The 25144-nt window shown below is 39.6% G+C and overlaps 1 protein-coding gene and 1 long non-coding RNA gene across 3 annotated transcripts in view; one reads left to right on the forward strand and one right to left on the reverse strand.

Annotated features, from left to right (window-relative positions):
- Positions 1–25144, reverse strand: part of LOC144994611 (uncharacterized) — a 51933-nt gene that overhangs the window by 18192 nt on the left and 8597 nt on the right. Inside the window, exon 2 of the long non-coding RNA XR_013658198.1 lies at positions 6906–7013. This is a non-coding gene — a long non-coding RNA (uncharacterized LOC144994611). The remainder of the gene's footprint in view (positions 1–6905; positions 7014–25144) is intronic.
- Positions 14054–17783, forward strand: LOC101157220 (homeobox protein orthopedia B). 2 transcript variants are annotated; one of them, XM_004072195.5, is made up of 3 exons: positions 14054–14217; positions 14443–14834; positions 16512–17783. In XM_004072195.5, exons 1-3 carry the CDS (start codon positions 14181–14183, stop codon positions 17013–17015), a joined length of 933 nt encoding a protein of 310 aa, XP_004072243.1. In that variant the 5' UTR covers positions 14054–14180; the 3' UTR covers positions 17016–17783. The 2 variants fall into 2 exon arrangements, with proteins under 2 accessions (XP_004072243.1, XP_004072244.1); XM_004072196.5 differs by having other exon boundaries at positions 14059–14256.

A 25144-nucleotide genomic window follows, 5' to 3' on the forward strand; every position in this document is an offset into this window, starting at 1 on the left:
CTTTGGTGTGTGCTTTGTGAATCAGTGTGAAGGATGTGCATTCCTTGACTCGTTGTTGTGCTCGTGTTTGTGTTTGTATTGATGCACTAACAGTTCGGCTTTTAGTTTATGTATGAGTATGGAATGGAGAAGGCTTGTCATCCATTAGAAGGAGTACAATCAGAGCTAAACTAGCCATGGCGCCCTGACTCATTATAAAACTGAAGGTTTATTCAAAATCTCACACTGCTTCATTCCCAATCCTCTCACTGCCATATGCATACAGTAATTACGGAAGTGAGGAGGAGGAGGAGAAGGTTAGTGAGTGACTGCTACTGCTCTGTGTGCGTTTGTGTGTGTGTGTGTGTGTGTGAGATAAAGAGTATGCAAGCTTGTGTGTACAATTATTTTTCATTCCATGTTTCGCCTGAGTTCTGCCCCTATAACTGAGGATCTAATCAATCTGCCGGCTATTAAGTTTGTTAATTGATAATGCATACTAATTAGGCCTGGCTCCGTTGCCACGGCGACGATGAGAAGGTGATTGTAGGCAGGAGTCCAAATGGACTTTTAAAGCCTTCATGAAGGCAGATAAATACACTCACAATAATGGCTCCTATGCAGACAGGGTAGCAGAACTATTGAAGTGCTCAACTCATCTCTGTGTGCTGGATTATAAAATCATTGAAATTTTGCTTCAATTTAAATTTACAGCAGCTTTTTTGTTAAACCATTATAAATAATAAATAAATAAATATGTTTTATCAACAAAATCATTTCTTACCAGGTTTTGCTTCTGAGATACTGCTTACAGATTATTGTACACTTTTATATTAATTTTCTTTTCTCCAATAAAATCTGTCTGAAATTTAAAAAATCCATTAAAGAACTGAATTTTTTTTATAAAAACTCTTATTTGTAGATGGAAAATTAAAGTAGTATACAATTTCATTTCCTTGACTAGTTTATTTGAATGAATGAATGAATGAATGAATGAATGAATGAATGAATGAATGAATGAATGAATGAATGAATGAATGAATGAACAATGAGTTTATTTGAATATTTTTTGCACAGTGATCAGCTTATTGTTTAATCAAAAATGCAGGTAAAAGGTGTTCATTTTACACACTTAAGGCATTTATCTGCAATCTACCTCAAAATGTAATATTAGTCAAGGTAAATATCTACTTCACTAAATCACCTACTTTTAACAGAAAATATACACATTTCATAAATTACAAAAACAAAAAAAACTTTATCTCTTTATTACATAAAAGATTCAGATCAAAATTAAAAATTGCATGCATATATTGTATAAATCAAGTTTTAAAGACAGATCATTGTTAATTCACTCTTCTCTTAGGTTCACTGCTTTTCTATTTGCTAAATTATCATTTTAGTATATGTATGTAAGGCAGGCAAATGCACAGACACACACACAAACCATTTATCACCTGCCTTAAATGTTCCTCTCACTGCCTCTGCGTCTGAAAGATGAAGCAGGTAAATTGAGGAGAGAGGGGTCAGTGAAATTTGATCTCTCTGTTCCTTTGTGTAGAAAAAAAAAGACTTCCTGTCTATTTTACCTCTCTGACTGTCATGGAATTCTTTTGATGGATCATCTCCAGGGCTTGTAATCTGTGTCTGTATCTGTTTCTACATTGGAAAGTAATCTTTTGACCTCTGCAGGTGTGGTTGCACCTGTGCTGCTGCTCTAACATCACTTCCTTGGGTGTTCAAAAGAAATCATATTAATCTATATTTATTTTCTCCTGACCACATCCCCGATTCTTTCTTTGACCATGTGACTCATGGAGATGTCCCTCGTCAGACAGTTTGGACTTTGAGAACGTGAATGTAAAAGACAGATTTTCGGGAAGAAAGAACACATTAATTGAGTCATCTGTGATTTCTGCTTCTTTGTCTGGATGACAGCTTTCACCTGAACAACTCACATCTTCAACCATGAATATGAAAACAGTTTTCTCTCCTCCTCCAAACACTGTTTCTTTCTCTACCACATTCCCTTGCAGCCTCTCATCCCCCTCTGCTCAGACTCCCTGCAAAGTGTGCATCTCCTGCATGCTCCGTGGATGTGTGTGCAGGCTCTGAGCACACGGCTGCATGCATGTGTTTATTTGTTTCTTTGGGAGCATTGCATGCTTTTGTGTGTGTATTTAGTGTGTGAACGCCTGTGTATGTCTGTGTGTGCATAGGGCAGAGCAGCCAGCTGGGTTGGAGGGGTAATAAAGAAGGAGAATCAATAGGCCATGCAGTAGAGCCAAGGTGCTGCCATTTATCACACCGCCTCCCTGACTTCCATCATTCATCATGCCCAATGAGGCAGCAAATAGGAAAATGACTATTTGTATCAAACACATCTGCACTCATCCACTGAGGTATTTTATTCCCATTAACTCAAAGAGTAGAATACGCCAGTTTCAGCTGCTGCTGCTGCCGTTGTTGCTGCGTTTGTGTGTGTGTTTGTGATTCTATTTGTTCAGGCTTGTAGTTGTAGATTCATTGGGAACACATTCATGGCTGCAGTTGTTTTTTTTCCCGTTTAAAAAAAAGTGCTGTGAGACCTCCAGTCCCTGAGTGTTTAGTCCCCATCCTTTTTCTCCCACCTGACCATCGTCCTGCTTTAATCCACAGTCTCACATGTTTCTTCCTCTTCCTGAACCCCCTGAGTGATGGGGCGAATAATATCATGGCTCCAAGAAGCCATCACATTAAGCTTGCCTTTCATTTTCACCTATAAATTAGCCCCAACTCTGCTCTGCCCATGGGGTTGAGGTGTATATCAGTGAGTGTGCATAGCCTGTAGGGGTGTAGAGGGGTGGACTGTGGTCATTATGGTCTAATATCCCATGAAATGGTAAAATTATTATGCAGCCAATTTTATGAGCTCCAAGTGAATATTAAAGAAGGATAATTTTTGTGCTTTTCAAGACATAACTCAATGAATTGTGTTTGTTTTGATCCCTTAACAAGACTTATGTGGTTTTTTTATGTTATTAACAAACTCAAACACTTTTTTTATAATATTTGAATTTGTATAAATTAGATGTTTGTAGTCTATCTTAATATGCTGAATTTGCAAGATATCAAAAAAAGTTTAATTCTAATGATGGTGTGAAAATCTGTGATCTTTTTTGGAAAGGGGGAAAACTATTCTGTGAATGTTGTTGACATTTACGTTATTCAAAAAGGAAATTGGAAAAAAAAGGATAGGTGCAGCACTTCTAAATGTTTTTTTTTCTATTTTATATAACTTCAGTTTGTTTACCAATTAAGAATAATATTCACTTTTTTCAATGAACCACTACTTACAGTAAACCTATCAGTAAATGCTGCAAGGCCTACACACGCATCCATTTGACAGTCCTAAAGAGATCTGGAGAGCTTTTGAGTCTGGAAGATGATTATAGGAATGGTTTACTGCAAAGACACACAAGTACACTTGGTTAACAAGATAAGACTCAGTCTTCTTTGCTGGGTCTTTGAAGGAGAGTGTAATGTACCAAGGTCACTTAACACATCTATCTCTCAGACATTCATCAGTGCTCTTAGTCTCCCTTTTACTGCTCTGATATATGGCTCTCTGTGGGCTAAAGCTCCGTGCATGAAGAAGACACTTTCTTCAGCAGCATTGATGCCATCCTGCTGGCTCCTTCTACATTTACAAAGTGTTTAACCAAATCTCAGGTTGACCTCATTGACTATTTTTAAACACATATTTCATAAGAGATCACAAATGTGGCCTATAATGTGCATTTAAATGGCATTTCCACTTTTTGTAGTGCCCATAATGATCAATATTTGATATGCTAGAGGTGGACTGTGTAAGAGGCAAGCGGGGTTAACACCATTACCTGCTCACAACCTCATAATCATTACTGATTGGACAAATTTCTAAAATTACCTTCTTTATTACCAATTACATAGAACACTTAGCTTTCTCAATATCAATCAGCACCCCGTGATAATGCATAATTAAGTATCATGGACCAATCTGGATGAATTATCTAATATAAACCTAATGACAAAATCAAAGGCTTCTTAATAAACTCCATGCTGCCATACCGTTTGCTAGTTGATGGAAAATATAAAAGGAAACTGAGGAGCTTCATGAATCAGAAAACACAGGATTCACAAATATTTGATACCCCATTGCAGGAGCTTTGTATGACTGTCAATCAAACTATATAATTTTTGCAGTAGGTTTAAAGGGGATCCATGGCTGCTTGAAGAGCTGAAGCTGGCCGGCGCTCTCCTCCAGTGCGTCTGCGCGCACGCGTGCCGAGTACGTCCCCGCCCCGCTTCCTCTGGGAGCCGGAGACAATGTCAGAGACCACGAGAGGATGGCTTTCGGATTCATAAAATTCATAGAATTTTTCACAAATGGGTGAACACAATTTCCTTCCAATTTCCTCATTATGCAAATATGCAAAATATCAAATCTAGACCAATTAGGGACAGCCACAGCTTCAAATTTAACCGGCTCAAGATGTAATTGCAGAAACCCTCAAATAATTACGCAGCTAATTGGGAATATTTGTGACAGATACAACAAATTCTCCCTGCAAATTACATTTTATCCGTGGAAACACTGCGGCCCAAAGAAATTCCATTGAGATCTAATTTCTCTTACATAATGAAAGAAACCGAAAACTTGTTATCATATTTGAGCGTTGCGCTGCTTTGTAATGTGGAATGATCAAATAAATTAAAGTAGAATTTCATACGTATTTCTGTAATCTCTTTCAAGGCACTTTGTTTGTATAGGAAATAACGTTGGGTTTATCCGGCATGCGTAATAATAGGCAGTAATGGCGCAGGGGAGTTCAGGAGAGGAAAAGTGCAAACAGGACCCGCGTTTCTCCAGACGCAGGAGGGGGTGTGAATAAGTCACCTTAGAAATTTAACATTTTGAATGGTGGATTTGCAAGTGTTTCTGCGTCCATTATCCTTTAGTTGTATTTTTCTATCTGAGAGTAGATCATCTTCACACAGGTGACTCTCCCCAAGGTTGGAAGGCCCCCCGTGCACGTGGACACGCACGCACAGGCACGCTCCATAAACGCCAGGAACTGAAATGGAGCTATGTAAACAGGCAGTGCGCTGGCGGAGCGTAACTGCGCCTATTTATCGTTGAACGACACAAACGCGAGCGCTCCCGATGTCTCCATCTCCTCCTCTCTGCGGACCCTTTCTTAACAGTGATCACTTCTAACACTTTATAACACTTTTGTTTCCCCTAAAACTAAAATAAATAAATAAAAACTAAAACAACCAAAAGAAGTATCAAGAAAAAAATAAAATACCTGTTGGCATGTTGTATTTCGGACATTTTGAAACTTTCATTACAGTATTTGCATGTCATTCCAGTGAATAAAATGATTAAGGGCACATCAGCCCAAATATAAAGACGACTATTTATAAATCGAGTCTAATAGTTTTGTCATCCCTCCATTCCAGACATCTGATTATTTGGTAAAAAAGATAAAATAAAATAAAACATGACTTCTTTCCATGTCTGCAGCATCAATCATTTTTGGCAGAGGCTGTCACTTTTGTAGACTGCTGGATATCTCGATTTGTCAACGAAAATCCCTTTTAATTTATCTTACTGTAAGAGCATCTTTTTCATATAATAAAACACGACTATTAGAGAAAGAAAATATGTCAGAGAGTTCCTAAACCCGCGCAAGGTTGATTGATGAAAGGACAAAGTGTTTGCACCGGGGACAGGAAGTGGACCCTGGCGGGGAAGACTGAGGTGAGGTGTCTCTGTCGCATGGAAACCCACTTCATCCCTCCACCATTCCTCTCCTCGCGTAACCACGGTGGCGCGCGCTCTATTTTCGTGAGTTTGTATGACAAATCAGTTGACCTCTTCCTCTCTTCGCATCCCCCACTCCCCACCTCATCTACGCCAACTGCAGTCCCGTTTATGCTGTGATTTTCTGCACACGGCAGTCACTGACAATGGAGAGATGAGGCTAATCTCCGTGCAGGTGCACTGACGGACCGCTTTGGGCGCAAAATTGGCGGATGTTTTTGTTTTATTATAACATTTTTTAACTAGACATGGCCCAGCCTATGACATAATAATGACACCTTTTCAATATAGTTTTCAAAATATATATATTTATTTTAGATTTTTTTTGGGATTGTCACAAGTGCAAAATCAGTGCACATGTTAACGCAAGTCTCTAAAAATCGAAATGTTTACAAAACCATTTTTACGTTTCTCTCAAGGCTCCTGCGTGCATTCATCAACAGAAGCCCGACGGAGCGACAAAGACAAGCCGTGTAACGTGTAGGGTAGACCTATGTGATCGATTGTGAGCGTGTGCATGAGTGTATGCCATCTCTAATGCCCTGTTAATTGCCTGACAGTGTTCCTACACACACCTCCACTAATGTTCCGCTTGCTATTCAGTCTGCGGCCTTCCTTCATCCTTCCTCCCTTCTTCCATCTCCCTCCGGCACGGATCTGTCTGCTAGGATGGAAGACTCGGTCACCAGAACCGTGTTCAGGTTCTGGAGGGACATGTTTCAGGAGGGAGCGAGATTGGGGGGAGGGGGGGGGGGGGGGGGACATGGAGAGCAGGAATGCGGTACCATCGAGATGGTGCGTCTACGCATTCAGCACCATGGACAGCGCCTGACCTCTAAATTTAGAAAGTCTCTCAAAGTTTTTCCTTGATCTAAGATGAAAACACACAGATAAATAAATAACCAGAAGATTTCTGGGATCCGTTAATCCAAACAATTAGTCAGACGAAGCATTTTTTCTCTGAATCTGACAGACGTCCCTTGTAAGTCTCTTTTTCTCCGTGCGCGCCGCCGCCGCTCTCATTACACGGGCTGATTAAAGCATAGATTAGCCAGCAGTGGCCCCGCACACTTCTCACCAGCGGCTCGCTCAATATCAATTAGAGGCTGCGCCAAAAGCAGTATGTCCACCGGTGGCCCTCCGTCTCCTGGTTCCAGCCTCCTCTCAGCGCTGACAGCCTGTCGCTCTGGAAAACACAAACAGCAAAGGACTTGTGAATAAAAAGAAAATGTCTTATGCAGAGGAAGCAAGTGGTTTAGTAAACAAGATTATCCTAAATACAGTTGTTTTTGAGATCCTGAACAGTTCGTAGATGTTGTCAGTCCACTCAGAGTTTTCGAGAGAGAAAAAGAAAAGAAAGAAAATGCCTTTTCATTGAGGCAGCGGCCACCTCCCTGGGTCACTGTGGAAATAATGAACGGCACTTGGAAAATAGTAAAAAGCCCTTCAACCGAGCAAAAGTAGGTCGTTCCACTTTAAAGAGAATTAATTCACAGTTCTACTCTTCTTTGACCTCCTTACCACAGCGGAAATTAGTCTAATATGCACTGATTTCATTCATTGGCTACATTAGTGAAGATATTTCTGCCCAACCTAACATCTAAAATCAATCTGTTTTCTAGGAAACAACTTATTTATCTACTTAATACGAACTAGGAGCACAGTGATGCTTTAAGAACATTTCCATAACAAAGTAGCAGGCACAAAAATGATTTGTTGTTGTTTCATGCAGTAAATTGAGTTATGGCCACAGTTAGAGACAAGTTTGACCAATTTAGAGGAGAATGTGCTTTGAAATGATGTTGACTAACATTATGAAATCAACTTTTCAGGGCAGTTTTAAATCTAGAGTTCAATGTCAAATTTTACATAAGCCCTGTCATTGATTGCCTTTTTATGGGAAATATCTGCAACGTCCTTAGTCTATTTATTTACCCCCACCTCAGTGTCCAGTAACAGACAGCTTGTCCAATTAAAAGTGGCCATCGATTATAGATAGCTACCTGCTGGCATATGCGGGAGACAATGTTGGAGGCTATGCCACTGCCAATACAGGCTACAGTTAGCCATGTACTAACCAGAGCTGACACCAGCATATTAGACCTGGACCGGGTTAATTCACCTGCAGTTGGCCCTTGTGTTGGCTCCATAGTGCGGTGGTTTACCTGCCCAGTCTAAATGCTGATCATTAAGTTGCTTCCAGCAGCCATGATTGGTGCAAAGGGGCCCATATCATTGATTAAAAAGGAAGGTTGATATCGCAGTTATTTCAATTCCTTCCTGTCTCCCAGTGGAGCTGGAGAGCGCAAATGTAAGACATGTACAGGATCGATGCATGCTGTTTTTTGTTTAACTAAAATTAGAGCAATACATCTGTTGAAGGAGAATGAATATTTAAGGCAAGATTTTAATTAATAAATGTGAGAAAATGACAGCACTAATTTGAATGTCTGCGGGGAAACAGGCCTCAACCCTTGTTATTGTGTGCATAAAATTCTCTGGAGCTAATTCGATCCCCCCCCCCCCCCCCCCCCCCATCTCCTATTTTCCAGAAAGCTGCTTTTCCATTAACGTTGGCAAAACTCGGTGGCAGGTCCATTTAAAAAGCCCCTGCTCCACCCTTCCCATAAGTGCCCCAGCTCCAGAAAATAAGAAATTAAGAGCAGGGCCCATTTCATCATCAGCTGCTGTCTGTCTGCCCCAAACAGAGGCGGCTTCCCCCGGCAGAGCTCCCAGAGGGCGGGACAGTGGAGCTTTCCCTTAGCATATGTTAACTATCACAAGATGTCTTGATGGAACACAACAAAATGACTGGTAATTGACATAAAATATGACAAAGTGTTTGAGTCTTTCTGAGGAAAGCGTTTCGTATTACGGCGTATCAGCTCCGTAATGTGGCTGATTAATGAAAGATCTGCCTCGCAGCCACTCAGCTGATTCTGTGAAAAATGAGTTTTGTGTTGTCATCCCGACAAGCCGCCAGCCACGGCCGGAAAAGACTATTAGCCTGGAATCATTATCAATAGCTATATTTTCAAACTCTATTATGGCAATCAGGCTAAAAATTTATTCAATAGATTTAATTCATTTGGATGTAATTGATAAATAATCAAAATTTATCAATGTACTTGCACACATTTCACTAACAATCAGGGAAAACTGCCCCATTTACCAGCTGACTTAGTCCAAATTAGAGCTAAATTGATGATCAATTAATCTTTGGAGGCTTAACGCTGGTGTTCAGCACAGAAGAAGCAGAAATGTGGCTGAGAGGAAAGGAAGGAGGACAGAAAAGGAAGATAAAGGGAGTGGACTGATGGGAAAATTGGGGATTTGAGAAGTTAAGGGGGACTGTGAAACGCTGACAGGGGTTATGAGTGAAAATAACAGGGGAATACAACAGAATGCTTTTGATCTATTGGTTTCATTGCCTTCAAATGTTGCCCACGTTTGGATGTGTGTTTATGTGAGCTGTAGACCTTCCTTTAAGGCCAGTGTGAGTGTGTCTGCATGCCTCAGAGGGAGCAAGTCACACACTCTAAGTATCAGGTAGATCAAGTCAGACTGAGCAAGGTCAAAGAGACTGATCCCATTTATTCTTTAATTTGCTGAGGCATTAAATTGCATGATGTGGCTTTGCTGCAGTTTCATAATTACCAGCACATGTTTCTAATTTCAAGCTACTCAGAGGCACTACTGACCCAAGTCCTCCCAGTTTTACTGTTGTTTCAGGCTGCAGGGGGACTTGCATGCATATCTGTTGGCTAAAACTTCATTCTTAAAACACAGGAGTTATTTCTTCAACCCATTTCTTGGGTTATTCATGCTGAGATATATTTTTGAGTCCCCTTTTTGAGCAATACATTACTGTATTTTTTGGTTGCACTTGAATTGAAGTCTAAGCAGCAAGAAAACCCATATTAAAGAAGAAGAAGAAAAATCCTATCTAAATTGCACTGGAGTATAACTCACACTTTTGGGAGAGAAGCATAACGCTTCTCAGCAACTTAAACAAAATACTCAGAAAAATACAGTCGGCTAATGGTGAGGTTTGAGTACTTTAGCTTGGTTTTTGGTCATGTACTTTGGCGCTTTACTTTTGTCAGTCACACCAGGTTATGGTTGAAAATCATCCACAGCTGTATTGATTTGGTAATTCTCCTCAGCATATTTAAGTCTCTGGTTTACGGTTTGTCATTGTCAGGTCATCTGTTCTGCTGTCACCTTTTTGTATTTTGTCATGATTAATTTTATTTAACAACTGTTTTTTTGTTTCTGCCACTGTGCCTATAGTCTCCCAAAAACCGTCACACAGCAACAATTCCTGACACTAAAATTTTTATGAGTTACAGCAGTTTAATTTTAATCAAATTTGTGTTTTTTTTCTCATCTTATTTATTTTTGACCATAAAATAACCCAGCAAAAAGTTAATCCCTGTTTAATCTCGGTGTTGGGTTAAAAACATCACAATTTTGGTCATTTTAACTATGGAGATTAGTCTCAATTAGATAATTTGGTGGCATTTATTTAGCTCCATTCTTACAAATTTGCTTTGTCTGATAAAGAGATTGCATTGATTTATAATTCCATAAAATTAAAAAAACAAAAAAATAAATAAAACTAATACTTATGTCTGACAGTTATAATTGTTGTTTTCACTATTGGTATCTCCACAATGCAGGACTGAAGGGTAAAAAATGTTAGTGCAAAAATGGAGGAAAGTCAAGGAGCCCTGCAAGGAGGGACAGAAATGAGAAGCCAGTGCCTGTAAAGTCAAAGGTTTGTGACTTTTCTCAGCAAAAGCTCAGAAATTTTAGATTAAAACAAGCAACAAATAAAATATTTCTCTGACATTTCTTTTAAATCCCTTTCCCTGTTTTTTCCTGTCATTTACCAACCTTTGCAGCACATCCAGATTTGATGTTCACTTGATCTTCAACCAAAAAATTCTGATAATTAAAAAATACTAATTTGCATAAATTCCAGTGATTTGCAATCTGCTAAAACTCAGCAATGATGTTCTACTCTATCAGAGAGAAATAATTAAAAACAGAAAGCTAGCACTCATGATAAGGTAGAAAACTCTTACAGGACTCCTACGCTCAGCAGATACCCCCAACTAATAAGCAGCCAAATCACATTTCAAAGAGATTTTATTTGGCGTTTAGCTCTGTCTGAATTCTTAAGTTCAATTTTAAATATTTACTCTTTGGGGTTTGCCAGTTTTGTTTGTTGGAAATGACTCAAAACCTGTTAATTATCTTTTTTTTTTTTTTTTTTTACAAATATTGTAGATTTTTTTAAATTTTGTACGTTTAAAAAAAACTTCGGGTAGTTTTTGAAATTGAACGAGTAGAAAAACAAAGCCAGCGCAGGAAATTAAGAATGATACAGCACAGAAATTAACTGTTTTTTTTTATATTAATCAAGTGTATTCTTGTAAGTATTTTAATGCCACGTGCACCTTTACCTGAAAGTCATCCACACAGGCAGTTTCATTTCCAGAGGATCCCAAACACAGAGAACGGGGTTAACAGCAGGTAATGAGACGCTCCTAAAAACGCCTTCAACTGGAACACCACTGTGTTAATGACATCATCTATTGTGGCTCTTATAACTATTTTAGTACCCCCCTCCCCCATCTCCCTATCCACATATACTCACGTGCACTCTTGGTGCCTTTACCACCTTCACCGTGACACGCGCCTCCTCTTCCTCATTAAGGAAATCGCTTTTCTTTGCTGATTATTTTATTTGATGTCGTGATTACCACTCTGTGCACAGCATCAAGCAGCAGCGGACCGCAGGCGGAGGCCAACGCCTCTAATTGGGGCATGAGATGCGCGGAGCGGTGCAGCCGGGCCGGGTGGCCGGAGTGGAAGAACATTAATGAATCTGCCTGTCTGAGCCTCTCTCTCTCTGGCTGCTCATGCAACGCACTTACTGCTCGGCCTGGCTCTTATATTCCTCTGACTTTCAAATCACCTGCACAAAACTACAGTGTGATTTGTTCCAGGCGCGTTTCTGCAGATGGAAAATCGATTTTCTGTTAGATTCCTATGACTGGGTGGATGCAGATGCCTGAGATGCAAGAGGCCTGAAGCCTCCCGTGTCTGCATGCCTAAACGTGTGTTGCTGTAAAGAATCTCATCTGCTTTCTGCTGCTTGTTTGGTTCTCACTTGTTCTACAGATGAGAAATGAATTTAACGCAGTTTGATTGCTAAAAAAGCGCGGAGAGGGTGGACACGGTATTCTTGATCTCTGAAATTGTTCCACAAAATAGCGCTTGTTTTTTTTTTTTGGTGCGCTTCTATTAAAAAGTGTCTCCTCGCGTGTAAACAGCCGTTGCGCACCCAGATGCGCCGCATTAACCCGTGAGGATCGTTAGAGTGCGCGCGTTTTTACTGGAGAAGATGGATGTGGTCCAGTTAGTGAGGCTGAGTGAGACGTAGGCTCATTTCAAGTGGGTTCCTCTTATTACGGCTATAAGTTACAGCTCAGCATCGGACAGCTGACTGACTGTTTACCAACAGAGCCCGCAGGATTCTTCTTTGTTTGGTGTTGCTTGCTGTTCTGCAGCTGAGATGGTGTATCTGCAAAGATTCACTATTTGTTTTTCATTTTTAATAAAAAAATAAATAAACAAATAAATAAATAAATCTACTATTCGGTGTTAAATTTGATTTATAAATACTTATATTATTAATAATTATTAGTGACACACTTACAAACATCTACTTGATACAACATGATTAACATTAGAAAAACTAAAATGTATTGTTTGTTTTTCAAATATTTTAACTGAAAATTTACTGTAATAAATAAACTAATTTAATAATGAAAAATCAATTAAACTTAAATGCATGAAGCAGGAGTGAAACACAGTAAAAAAGTTGTCTAAGCTGATCTCTGCCATCTGCTGCTCCACTTCCTTCTCCTTTGACATCAACTGGAGATCAAGTGTCCTCCAAAGCATACATACACACCAAATCCTGGCTCAGGCCCCCTCACACACGGCAGTGTGGCCTCCCAGCTCCCAACGCTCCTTTCTCTCCTGTCCTGGTCTGAATCAAAGGAATCGAGCCTCCTTCTCTGTTGATTGCTTCTCCTGAACCTCGGGGAGCTGCATGCGCACTGCCTTCCTCATCTCAGTGGACCGTGCACCAGAACCATTTCCTTAAAGTTTTCACGCTGTGCCACATAGACTACTTCCCTGCGTCCTGGCAGATTGCTGTTGAGGAGCATAAAAGATGAGCTGCCTCCACGCGGCGCAGAAGGAGGCAGGCGAGTCTTCGCTCGGACGCCTCCATTGTGCGGCTGCGGAGAAACCCATTTAGTCCCAGGCGGTGGTCTCTTCGGCAGGCGCACCCTGACATCTGCCAAAAGCCTTATCTAACCAGCTCTGTCTGCAGACAGATCAATGGCTGTCCTGTTAATTATATAATAGACCTTCTTATGGACCTCTGCTGAAAGGGCACAATCGTTTAGGGTCCACCATGTCTGACTCTGTCCGCAGCAAACAGGCCTAAATACCTTTAATTGCACCTGCGTTGATGAAAAGTCGATGGGAGTTAAATCAGCCAATGACTAACAGAGTTTAAATCCATCTGTACTCGTTTATTTATTTATTTCCTCAATTTGTCTTCACAAATCACCTGCCATGAGGGAATGGGAGCTATATTTGTTTTGTTTGTGATCCAAGGACGGGAGGGAAGTGAGGCTCCGTGGAGCTGGGAGGAGGTGAGACTCCTGTCTTATACTTTCTTTAATGACAAGTCAGCAGTGATAAATATATATAGGGACACACGAGAGGAACCAGATCATTTCTCTTATTTTTAACTTCTGTATAAAGGGAAAGGAGTTATTATTTAACAACAATAACAGAACAGTCCCCCTCATGGATGTCTTCCATCCTGCAATACATGCTGTCTCAGTGCAGGCTTTATATGAGATTAAACAAACATATTAAGATGTTTAACTTGAAATAATTTGAGCATGAAAAGCCAATAAATCAGAGGACGGAATGGCAGAGGATTGAATTGTAGGTTTCTGTGCGCGTTTGGGTTTGTGCGCGCGCATGTGATCGCTTAAAAAAGAAAAAAAATAGAGGGTGAGAGTCAGCCTCTGACATTTTTAAACTCGTGCTCTGATTGGCTCTCTTCCTAGGAAGCGCACGGGCTCCTTCAACCACTAAGCGCCTCCCCGTCGCTCTAAAGGACATTATAATGCAAGGGACCTCCTTTTTTAACCACAAACCGAATTTTGGTTCATTTAGACGATATATACTTTTGTAAATTGCCCCAAAGTTGTAGGGATTTTTTGGAGCACTTTTCGCCCTGGAGCGGTACGCGATGCTTTCTCACGCCGACCTCCTGGATGCTCGGCTCGGTGAGTTATCATCAATAAACTCTGGCCCTACTCTCCAGTGTAAGATTTCTACTTTTTGTTCAACTTTTGGAATGTGCAGTTAATTGTGTTTAGTTCTGTCTAATTTATCTAATCTGACAGCAAATATTATGTAAAATTGTTGTGAATGTATTTGTTCTTCATTATATTTGAAGCTATTCTCAGCGTAAAAGTTGCCTTTGCTCAGATCTCCCTTTTCACCTGCAGGGATGAAGGATGCTGCAGAGCTACTCGGACATAGAGATGCTCTGAAATGTCGGCTTGGAGGTGGAGTGGCTGATCAGGGGCATCCAGGAGACATGGCCCCCGGCTCAGACTCTGTGGAAGGAACCACTCTCCTGCCGGGGGAAGACATCACTACAGTGGGATCCAACTCCACCGGCATGTCGGTGAACGGGAAGGAGCAGGAGAAGCAGCAGCAGCCGCAGCAGAACACCAGTCAAACCGCCAGTCAGCAGAAACAGAAGCGGCACAGGACGCGTTTCACGCCGGCGCAGCTTAACGAGCTGGAGCGCAGCTTCGCCAAAACCCACTACCCCGATATCTTCATGAGGGAGGAACTGGCTCTGAGGATCGGGCTCACCGAGTCCAGAGTTCAGGTAAACACCTGACAGATGCGGACGATTCTAAAATCTGCTTGATGTTGTGTTTGGGTGTGGCTGGAATTTTGAATTGAAAACACTGTGAGCACAAATATTCCATCACATAAAAAAAGGATGAGGCGCAGCGCAAATTCGATGGATCTTTCGTACGTAATTTTGCAGCTAAAATAAAAATAGGAAACAAATGTGATTACATTTCCCAAGACCTTGTAATAAATCATAAAAGTATAAACATCATTAACAATAATTGAAGCTTTAGAAAATAAAAATGCAAAACAGTAACTCTATTTTTTATTTTTATTTTCTGCAATATTTGAGTTTTTGGTCAAATGCAATATTTCATATCTGAGCAACTTATTTTTTTTGTTCAAAGTTATCTGCTGAAGCTGAAGAAGTAGAACTAGTTTGGAGCTCAATCTATCTATCTATCTATCTATCTATCTATCTATCTATCTATCTATCTATCTATCTATCTATCTATCTATCTATCTATCTATCTATCTATCTATCTATCTATCTATCTATCTATCTATCTATCTATCTATCTATCTATCTATCTATCTATCTATCTATCTAGACAAATAATTTATTGCAGTTGCAAAAATATATGTGCGTTTTTAACCTATTATATATCATTTTTAATTTGAAAAGAAAACAATAATCCATCAAAGTACTTTTTAATTCATAAATATGTATCTTTAAATTATAACCTTTTTATAACCTTAATAGTAAAAATTATACAACATTTTTACGTAGATTATTGTTTATATGAACAACGAGTGCCATGCAATAATAATCCAAACACTATTTTCAGTTTTATTTATAATAGTTACCGGCTTATTAAACAATGATGTGAAATTCATGCAAATTGTCAAATTGAAAGCATTAAAAGCAGAATAATAATCCGTCACTTTAATAGTATTTCTTTTATTCCAAACGCCACAGAAGATGCGCGCGCTTTTGCTCTGTTAGTAAACATGAAGGTGCAACCTTGGAGGGCGCGCATTCCCTCACAGCCTCTACTTTAAAATGCTCCATCAGCGACGTCTTAATAGGACTCCAGAATGTATTGTACTTTTTTTTAATGGAATGAGAAATTGCATTTTCTTTCCCCCTCGAGTGTAATGGCTTTGGGCGACGTTTCACGGCTGGCTGAGCGGAATGAGAGCGAGATTTCACTTTTTAATACGGTGGCATCGACTCGCGGCCTGGCGCGCGCATTAATCACAGCGGAAGATGATGAAATCTTTATAAAAACCCTTTGCGCGCTTTTGGCACTTCGTCTCTGCGAGTCGGTGGAAGACTAGCATAATATATCTTCACGCTTACAATGTCTGTAATTAAAGCTAAACGGTATTTGTGATCATTTTCAGTGGTAAAAATAAGCCCTTTGAAGATAAAAAAACACCTTGACGCAGCCATTGGCATAATAAGAAAATGTCCCCTTATTGTTTTATTTATTTTAAATTCAGTAAAGCAATTGGCTGTTATGGCGAGTTTTTTTCACTTTTTATATTTTATATTGCCAAAATGTTTTTAACATATATTTATAATGGTAAAAAGGATCCTTCAGGGATGGCACAGTGTCCAGGGTGTAAAAGTTAAATACAAATATATTTGTTGTCTCAGAAATGCCGTCTTTCTCTGACCGTTATCCGCTGTCTTCCTCCCCAGGTTTGGTTTCAGAACAGACGCGCCAAATGGAAGAAGAGGAAGAAGACAACCAACGTCTTCCGCGCACCGGGCACGCTGCTCCCGACCCCGGGCCTGCCACAGTTCTCCGCCGCGGCCGCCATGGAGAACAGCCTCTGCTCGTTCCACGCCAACGACTCGCGCTGGGCAACGGGGATGCCGGGGGTCTCCCAGCTTCAGCTCCCGCCGGCCCTGGGCCGCCAGCCCAGCATGGCGCAGTCGCTGTCACAGTGCAGTCTGGGTCCGGGCCCCCCGCCGAACTCAATGGGTCTGTCAAACGGGCTGTCCTCCAACGGTTCGGGGCTGCAGTCTCACCTCTACCAGTCGCCTTTCCCGGGGATGTCGGCCTCTCTGTCCGGTCCCACGAACGTATCAGGCTCCCCGCAGCTGTGTAGCTCCCCGGACAGTGACATGTGGAGAGGGACAAGCATCGCGTCTTTGAGGCGCAAAGCGCTGGAGCACACAGTGTCCATGAGTTTCACTTAGTGACTCTTCTTTCTGTTTCCACTCCTGCTGTTTAGATGAAAAACCACAAATTGAAGCCTGAAACGCGGCAAAAACACGGAGACAAATGTGACTCAGTAGAAAAACATAACCGGACACCACCTTTGGACAAATGAAGAAAACCGAGTTTGTCGCGTTAATTTGACAGGAATTGATCACTCATTGATGCTAAATACTACTGCAATCATCTCTAGAATAAAGGCCAAATTACTGAGAGCCAAACAATCGTACTTGTTTTCATCAGTGTGTCATTGCACACATTATTGTGTTCAAGTGACGTTAGTGTTATGTCAAATGGTTAATAATAATATTGGGCATAGGCTGCCATTTGGTACCAATCCGCCACTCTCAGTGAGCCTTTTAATCCGGGTCTGGGCATGCGCAGTGCACGTGGATTTAATCATCAAAAGAGAAGAGGCACTCCCTGATGGAGCGGCTGATTTTGTAGGAGGACAAGAGCAAAAGAAAATCTAAAAAAAATCTAAAAAAAATCTCAAAGTAACGAAAGAAAATTAAAAAATATATATCTCTCAGTAGGCCTACTCTGTTTTTAGGATGTTTTGTGTAGATGAAACATTCTTGCTGTACACGCTGGTCTTTTTTGTGACATGTTTTAACTTATTGTATGTGCTATTACTTGACATATTTCCTAAATGTTTGATCTTTCATGCGCCACATTCACGGGTTTGTACCAATTTAAAAATGAACACAAGAATAAAAGTACTTTTCAAGAATGCCAAACAGAAAGAATGTGCGAGTCATTTAAACAATTCTCTATAATATAGTATTTTTTTTAAAGGATTTTTAGACCAGTCTTAATCTGGACTAATCCCACTAGATGCTGCACTTAAAGACAAGACAAGGGACTAATCCTGGGTCAAAGGCCTCATGGAGGCTGGAAGTTGACAGACAGCCGTGGTAAAGATGTCAAAGCGTTGATATGACAGTTCCTGCTTTTGACCATGACGGTCAGAAGCAAGAAGATTGGATGAGCATGAGTCCAGTAGGCAGACTTGGCTTATAGTGGCTATAAGAACCTGTCAGTGAAATTTACCAAAGTGGATTATACTGGAGAAGTATTCAATACTCCCAAATATTCAGATGGATTACTTTGAAGCAGGCAAAATGACACCTCTAAGAAATTTGAAAAACCAAAGAAAGGAATGCAAAAATACACTTTTTTTTGTGAAATTTTGTTTCTCTTTACTTTATTTATTAAATATATGTTTGTAAATTTTCCTAGTAGAAAAAATAATAACTCACTTAATTTGCTTTTTAATGAATCAAATGTGAATACACTTTTTTATTTGAACTCATTAATAGGATAAAAGAACGACATTTACCTGAACGCATGCTGCAATTACACTTACAAACTGGCTTTTACAATATCCATGAAAACAAGCCTCATTATCATATCTGGTGTGTTTTTCATGCCTAGAAAAGTAAATCACCTTTAAAGTTGTAATGATCTTCCTGACCTGCATTCATTATTTATAATTTCTAATCAAAGCCGACTATGAGTATTGTCATAATACATTCACAGACAGATAAATGCTCTAAATCTGCTTAACTTTTGCACCTCTTTGATCATTTGACATTTATCTTAATTGGTTCCACAATAAGAAATCAGTGTGACTTTTTGTGAATTTTGATTATTATTATTATCATCATGTCTTGGTTTGATTTCAATTAATCCTGATGAGAGATGTACTGCCTGCGAGCTTCTAAGCAGTCCCGAGCGAGGTAAATACCTCTTTTTCTCTCTGAAAGTGAGCGGACCTCACTGTCTGTGTCAAAGAGTATAAGTGTCAACTTGAGCCTGAAATCACAGCAGCTCAAATTAATCAGCGTGTTAACCTCATCTCGTTGCCAGCGCTGAGGCCAATTTGTGGTCATGGAATGGTAATTGATGAGATATGGCATTACCATAAGCTGTCCCACTGCCTGTAAACTTATAATTGAAGTTTCTGTAACAATGCAGTGAGGTTAAACAAAGATTAATCATAATTAACAAAACTATATTACTTTTCTCACATTAAACAGTTGGTTTTCACTTTTTCCATTAACACAAAATTGCTTGGAGTAATTTAGAGTGGAAAATTAGCCAAAACAAAAACAAGTACAAATATTTTACTTTTACATTTCTTCCTATTTACGGACAGTTGACATAAACTTCTTAATATATAAAAAAGAGAGTAGTGTTTTTTTTCTTTTAATCAGTAAGATTCAACAGCTGAAATGCTACAAAAGAAAAATAGAAAACCCCAAATTAGTTGTTTTCAATTCCAAAACATTGTTAAGAAATTGTTTAAAATAAAGATAAATGACTTGTGATGCAATAAAAAAGAAAAGACATCAGTGTTTGTGATGTTAGTCATTTCTTGGCAGGAAACAGCTGATCAGCCTTTTTCTTTTGACAGATTTTTATAAATCACTGGGTACAATCTGAGGAAAAAAAGGAGGAAACATTGATTAATGTCACAGTTTTCAGGGGTATTTTTCCCATTGATTGTTTCCTCTTTATAACTAGAGTCCGATGCTTCTTTGTCACATGTATTTACCTCTACATTACCCATTCAAGCAGCAGTCAATCATTTTTTATGTTATTTATTTCCTCCAGAAGGAAGACAGGGGCCCCACCCCCATTGCAAGATATGCATTTACAAGATAGTGCAGGACAGTGGATGAAACTGCTGGATGCAGGCTCCCACTCCACCCATCCAGGGTAGTTGATCTGGGAGCTCTAGCTCTAGCTCTATACGCACCGCTCAGCCCTCTAGATCCAGGCCTGTGCAGACTACTCTGTCCTGGGCTGCAGTAACAGATGTGAAATCACATTACCCAAACGCAGCAATTAGTCTCACTCGCTCGTGGGTTAATGAGTTTGTGGAAATGTGCGACCCATTTCTCATTAGGCAATTTCTCATGCACTGATGAGAAAGAGAGGGAGATGTACAGCAGAGAGGAAGAGTGTGCACCTCTGTACTCTGTTTAAATCTGAAAGATGTTTTCCCTAAACATGTCTGGTTATAATTTATATTTTTAAATGCTTTATGTGGAAAACCTTTATTTTTTGCCATCTGAGAGCCTATATTTGTTTATGCAACATGAGTCATTCTTGTGGCTCTGAAGCCTCAGAGAGTGAATAGAAAGCTCTGTCAGAACCCAATAGAGGACAACAGAAGAACTAATTAGCAATCAATTACTGGCGTGTTTCTCCCCTGCACCTTTTATCTGTTTAGTTAGAGCACTCGGCAGGTTACCACCACTTAACATGTCCTATTCACAGGCTCACACAGAACCACCTGCTGCATCTATATGTTATGTGTGTGTTCGATTATCGCCGGGTGGTATGCGGTATCCGGGTGATGCATGCTTTAACCGGGGAGAACGTGACCTGGCTCATGGGTGAGAGAAGAGAAAAATCTCCCAAATTAATCCAATTTAGACCATTAGGGGGAGTTGATTTTCAGTGTGTCCGCACCTAAGAGCATTAAAGATAGTTGTTCATTAGTCTAATCTGTGCCAATCAGTTTCTAAATCCTCTTTTGTTATATCTCCTTGCTCCTCTGAAGGCTGACTTTAGTCTGAGTGGGAATTTCTTTCCTAAAGGATCTCTGCACATGCAATTTTTTGAAATCCTGCAAAGGTTCTGCTGATTTTTGAGTATGGGGCTTATTCATTTCAGGTTTTTCTCCGTTTTGTTGTGCCACTATCACAAACACTCTGTCACACACACAGTGTGACATCTGGGGGAAAGTGTGCCGTGAGGAGGCTGCGAGTGCCTCTCATGATAACAACTCTGCATCTCAACAACCTACATCCATCATCATCAACGCTAACATCTGCTCTGAGCCTCAGCCTTAAATCTCTTTCTACTCCCCCAACCCTTTACCTCCACTCTCCATCCCCCCTCCCCCTGTTCTTACACCGTCCTTCCTTCTCTTTTCTATCTTTTCCTCACAAGAGTCGATTTTGTTACCATTCTCCTCAACATGTTTGGTCCAAATGTCCTCATCGGTAAAATACGTCTGGATGTGATTTTGGCTCCACTGGCCTTAAAAATCAATATTTAATGATGATGTTATCAGAGCTTTTATGTGTAATTTAGCCAGTGTGTCAGTATGAATGAGACACTGTCAGCTTTATGACGCCAAACATTTATTTTCTGTTAATGGGCGTTTCTGGTTGTACACAACCAGATTCCAGCACACAGCATCTGATGTGTTTGTCAGTTTCACTTATGCGTTCAGAGCTAAAACACTAAATATGCAGTTTACTACAGAATAGTATCATTAAATATTCGGAATGCAATCGGCAGTAAGGGCGGAATCAATGGGATAAATGTAAACTTTGATGTAACATTTCTTACCAAATGTGATTGTTTTGAATTTATACCAAAACTAATAGTCCCTTTGGCCTGATCCAAATCCGTTCATCTGGATAGCATAGAAGGGTGTTTGGATGCATCAACTGTTTCTGACATTTTCCAAAGCAAAGGCAATTACTCCAGCTCTTCAGCTCTGGGGGCCAACATTGTTGAGAGGCAATAATCATGATAGTTTTCTCAGTCATTTTTCTCCCAATAACAAACCATTTTTAATCCAATTAGGAGTGCTAACGCGAGAGGCATAATACTACGGCCCCTGGGACAGATGAGAGTATGTGCAGGACATTTATCCCGACAGTCAATATTGGATTTCTCACTAAGCAGCTGTGCCTGCTCTCTTTGACATTCTCCACCTCTGCACAGTGATCCGTCCTGATTAAACCAGCTTTTCTACTTTATCAACATTCATTACATGACCTGGTCATGCATGGCGATGAAAACTAGGAGCAGCAAACCTACATGCCTCACGGCGGGGTTTTCCTTATACCTTTGATGCATACGTTTGGATTGTACTTTTGAAATGATATAAGCATGTGGGTGTTTTACGGTATTCCCCAAAACTTTCCTTGCCGGAGGTTAGGTTTGCAGGAAGCAGCTGGATGCAGTAATATTATTTTACCTCCTTCTTTTGTAGTTACACAACTTTATTGTAATTTAACAAGATGGCAAGTGTTTTCTTTAACACAGAAACCTTAAATTTGCGATCAGATTTTCTCATTTTGGGCTGTTTTCTTTGCCAACAAACTGTAAAAAAAGAGTATAATCTAATGTACAACATTCACTGGAATCAAACACAAAGACTGGGCTAAAGTTTGATGCCAAAACCAGCTCGGCATTGCCATCTTCTGGTAAATGTTGGTAATTGATCGTTTCAGTGGCTAAAAAAAATCAATGCCAAAAATTGTTTAAAAAATTCTGAAAACTTAGAGAGAAAATCAATATATTCTATCTCATCTTGGTATTGCTTAATGAAATATGCCCCATAGCTCTTCAGAGAGTCATAATATAATTAGTGTCCTATCAAAACATAACTAAGAGAATGCAGCAAAAGCATGAAAAAGATAGCTGCTGTTTATAGCCAAATGCAGTCGATACATTTATGCAGAGCACTGAATCATTGTCATTGAGTGCATTGATTATGTAGACTAATCAATGTTCATTAGGCTGGATGAGGCAGGTAAGGCCAGAGTGGAGCCTGAATGATAAAAGGAACACATTTACTGAGTGTCAAAGGCGCTCCCACCTCAGCTGAATTCAGCCTGTTTGTGAATGAGGGGAAACATCTGCAACTTCTGATTAGATCTTAATGAGACACGCAGCCTATAGAAGTCATGTTGATCTAGTGCAGCAGATCAACAGGATCCTATAACAAACAGGTCTCAGTTACAATGCAATGTTGCTGTCATGACATCTTTCTATTTTATAGTGCTAAATCCTTTTCCAATGAGTGGATGTTTACTACAGTTTGGAAAACAACAACAACAACAACAACAACTACAGTAAAAGAAGACTGAGTGCTGCCTTTTTCTCAAGATCGTACCATTCTATATACACTTGTGTATGACTTCTTTAATGGACAGAAATTTCATGTTTGCAGCTTACACAGTAATGCGGATTTGTTATTTATTCAATAGGGATTATTTTAAAAAGTCATGTGAAATGCCATGCCATCTAACATACAATTCAACAAACTAAAAGTAAGTAAATTATTTAAAGATAGCATTAAATGCAAATATGCTGTCAAATATCAAAGGAACGTGAGGATCTGACTCAGATTAGTGCTGGAGTAACACCACACACACACACACACACGCAGACACACACACACACACACACACATTCCCACACACATACGCACACACACACACACGCACACACACACTGAACAACAAGCAACAAACAGGAAGCAGCTGATTACGAGTCAAATAATAACTAGAACCAGAACAGGAACATGTAATACAGAATAATGAGCAATGTGACCTTTAACTGAAGTTTGTTGTTTTTTGCTGTAGAAATGGTGCTCCCTTTAATTTGAATTGAAATTGTAAATTGGAAAATAAGTTGTATTTTTTGTCTACATCTAATACAGATATTGATTCACGCAAAGACTATGTTTTCAGCTTAGTGGTATGGTATGACTTCAATATAAATCTCAATTTATTCTGACTAAACAATTGTATTGTTTATGGTTTGAACATAAAGAATGCCATTGATCCTCATTCAACTTAATTTGTCATTTTTTTTTGTATCTTATTGTGTCATTTTGATTTGTTGTGGGTAGTTTGTTTTGTGTAATTGAAAACCCCTTTAAAAAAAAAAGATGTTTGTTAGTAAATGTTCAGTTGGCAACAATATTTAACAGATTTTTGGGAGACCCACAAGGGGGCCCAAGTCTGGGTCCCCCTGTGTCGGTCCCCAGTCCGGATAAAATATATGAATGTGTCAGCAAGGGCAACCGGCATAAAAATCAAACCACCTGTGAGAATCAGTGTGGCAACCCCTGAAGGGATATGCCGAAAGGAATATAGCAACAACTTCAAAATACGAATTTTGCCAGAAAAAAAAATCAAATTTAGTCTTTTTTATTTACTTTTACAATATTTACAATATGATGTTGAGCATTAAAAATTAAAGAGATGTTTCTGACTGCCCAATTAGATTTTCTCTTCTTAAAATCCAAACAACATTAGAGAAGTAGAAATATTAAAATTAACTTAAATGATACATAGACACAAACAAGATAAATAACTGCTTCCTGTTCATTATTATAAATCTACATAATACAAATCCTAAAACAAAAGGGAGTATCTAGATAAAAAAGTATGGTGCAGTGAAATTACTTTTAGGAAATTTCAATATGAAAATGTAACCCTGTAAATGTAACTTTTTACTGGTCATTTCTGGAAAAGACAACATTTAACAAAACTATACTTCACCTTATTTATTATTAATTATAATGTTTCTAATAATCAATAGAATGTCTGTTTCCTCATTGAACTGTTTACTTTGTGCCATTTTTAAGAGTTTTAAAAAAAATATCACAAGTCAGTATTTTTAATTGCTAAAATGTTTCTTTTTTGTTTAAAATCTCATGTTAGACTACAAAATGTATGAGATTAAAAAAACTAACAAAAAGGATTAAAACAGGAAAGCCAGGATTAAACGGGAGTCGACAGACCTCCCAATAAGAACTCAGCTGGAAGGTAATTAAAACAAAGAGTGTGTTATCCATCGCTCCTCATTAAAACACTTTGAATTAAATATTTTCAGGCGCGAGGAATGGGGAGGAGGAGCAAGTGAGAAAATCTATGCAGAGTTTTAAAGTAATCTCTCTCTGTCAGGTTTGTCCACACGGGGAGGGTCAGCTCATTATACCCCTACAGGAGATGAATGGGTCAGTTAGGTATTGAGGAGAGCCGGGCTGAACTTCTGGGGTTGACAGGCGGATCCACACAAGACCTGTTTAAGCATGTGGAGGGGAGAGAGGGCAAAACAGACTGTTAAGGAAATGCTTTTTTTTCTTTTGTAAGGGAGCAGGTGCGGGGCAGGAGGCTGCATGCTGGGCAATAAGGGAGAGTTAGGATACTAGGTGTCAGGAGTCAACAATCACTGCAATTTAACTTTGATCACACAGAGACGTGACAGCCTCAAACTGCCAGCTGGGGCCAAACTTAAACTTTCTGTGTCTATTTTTAAGAGTCGGTTAAAGAAGTTTGAACTT

Source organism: Oryzias latipes, chromosome 9 (assembly GCF_053564925.1).
Source record: "Oryzias latipes strain Hd-rR chromosome 9, Olatipes_Hd-rR_3.1".
Classification (NCBI taxonomy): domain Eukaryota; kingdom Metazoa; phylum Chordata; class Actinopteri; order Beloniformes; family Adrianichthyidae; genus Oryzias; species Oryzias latipes.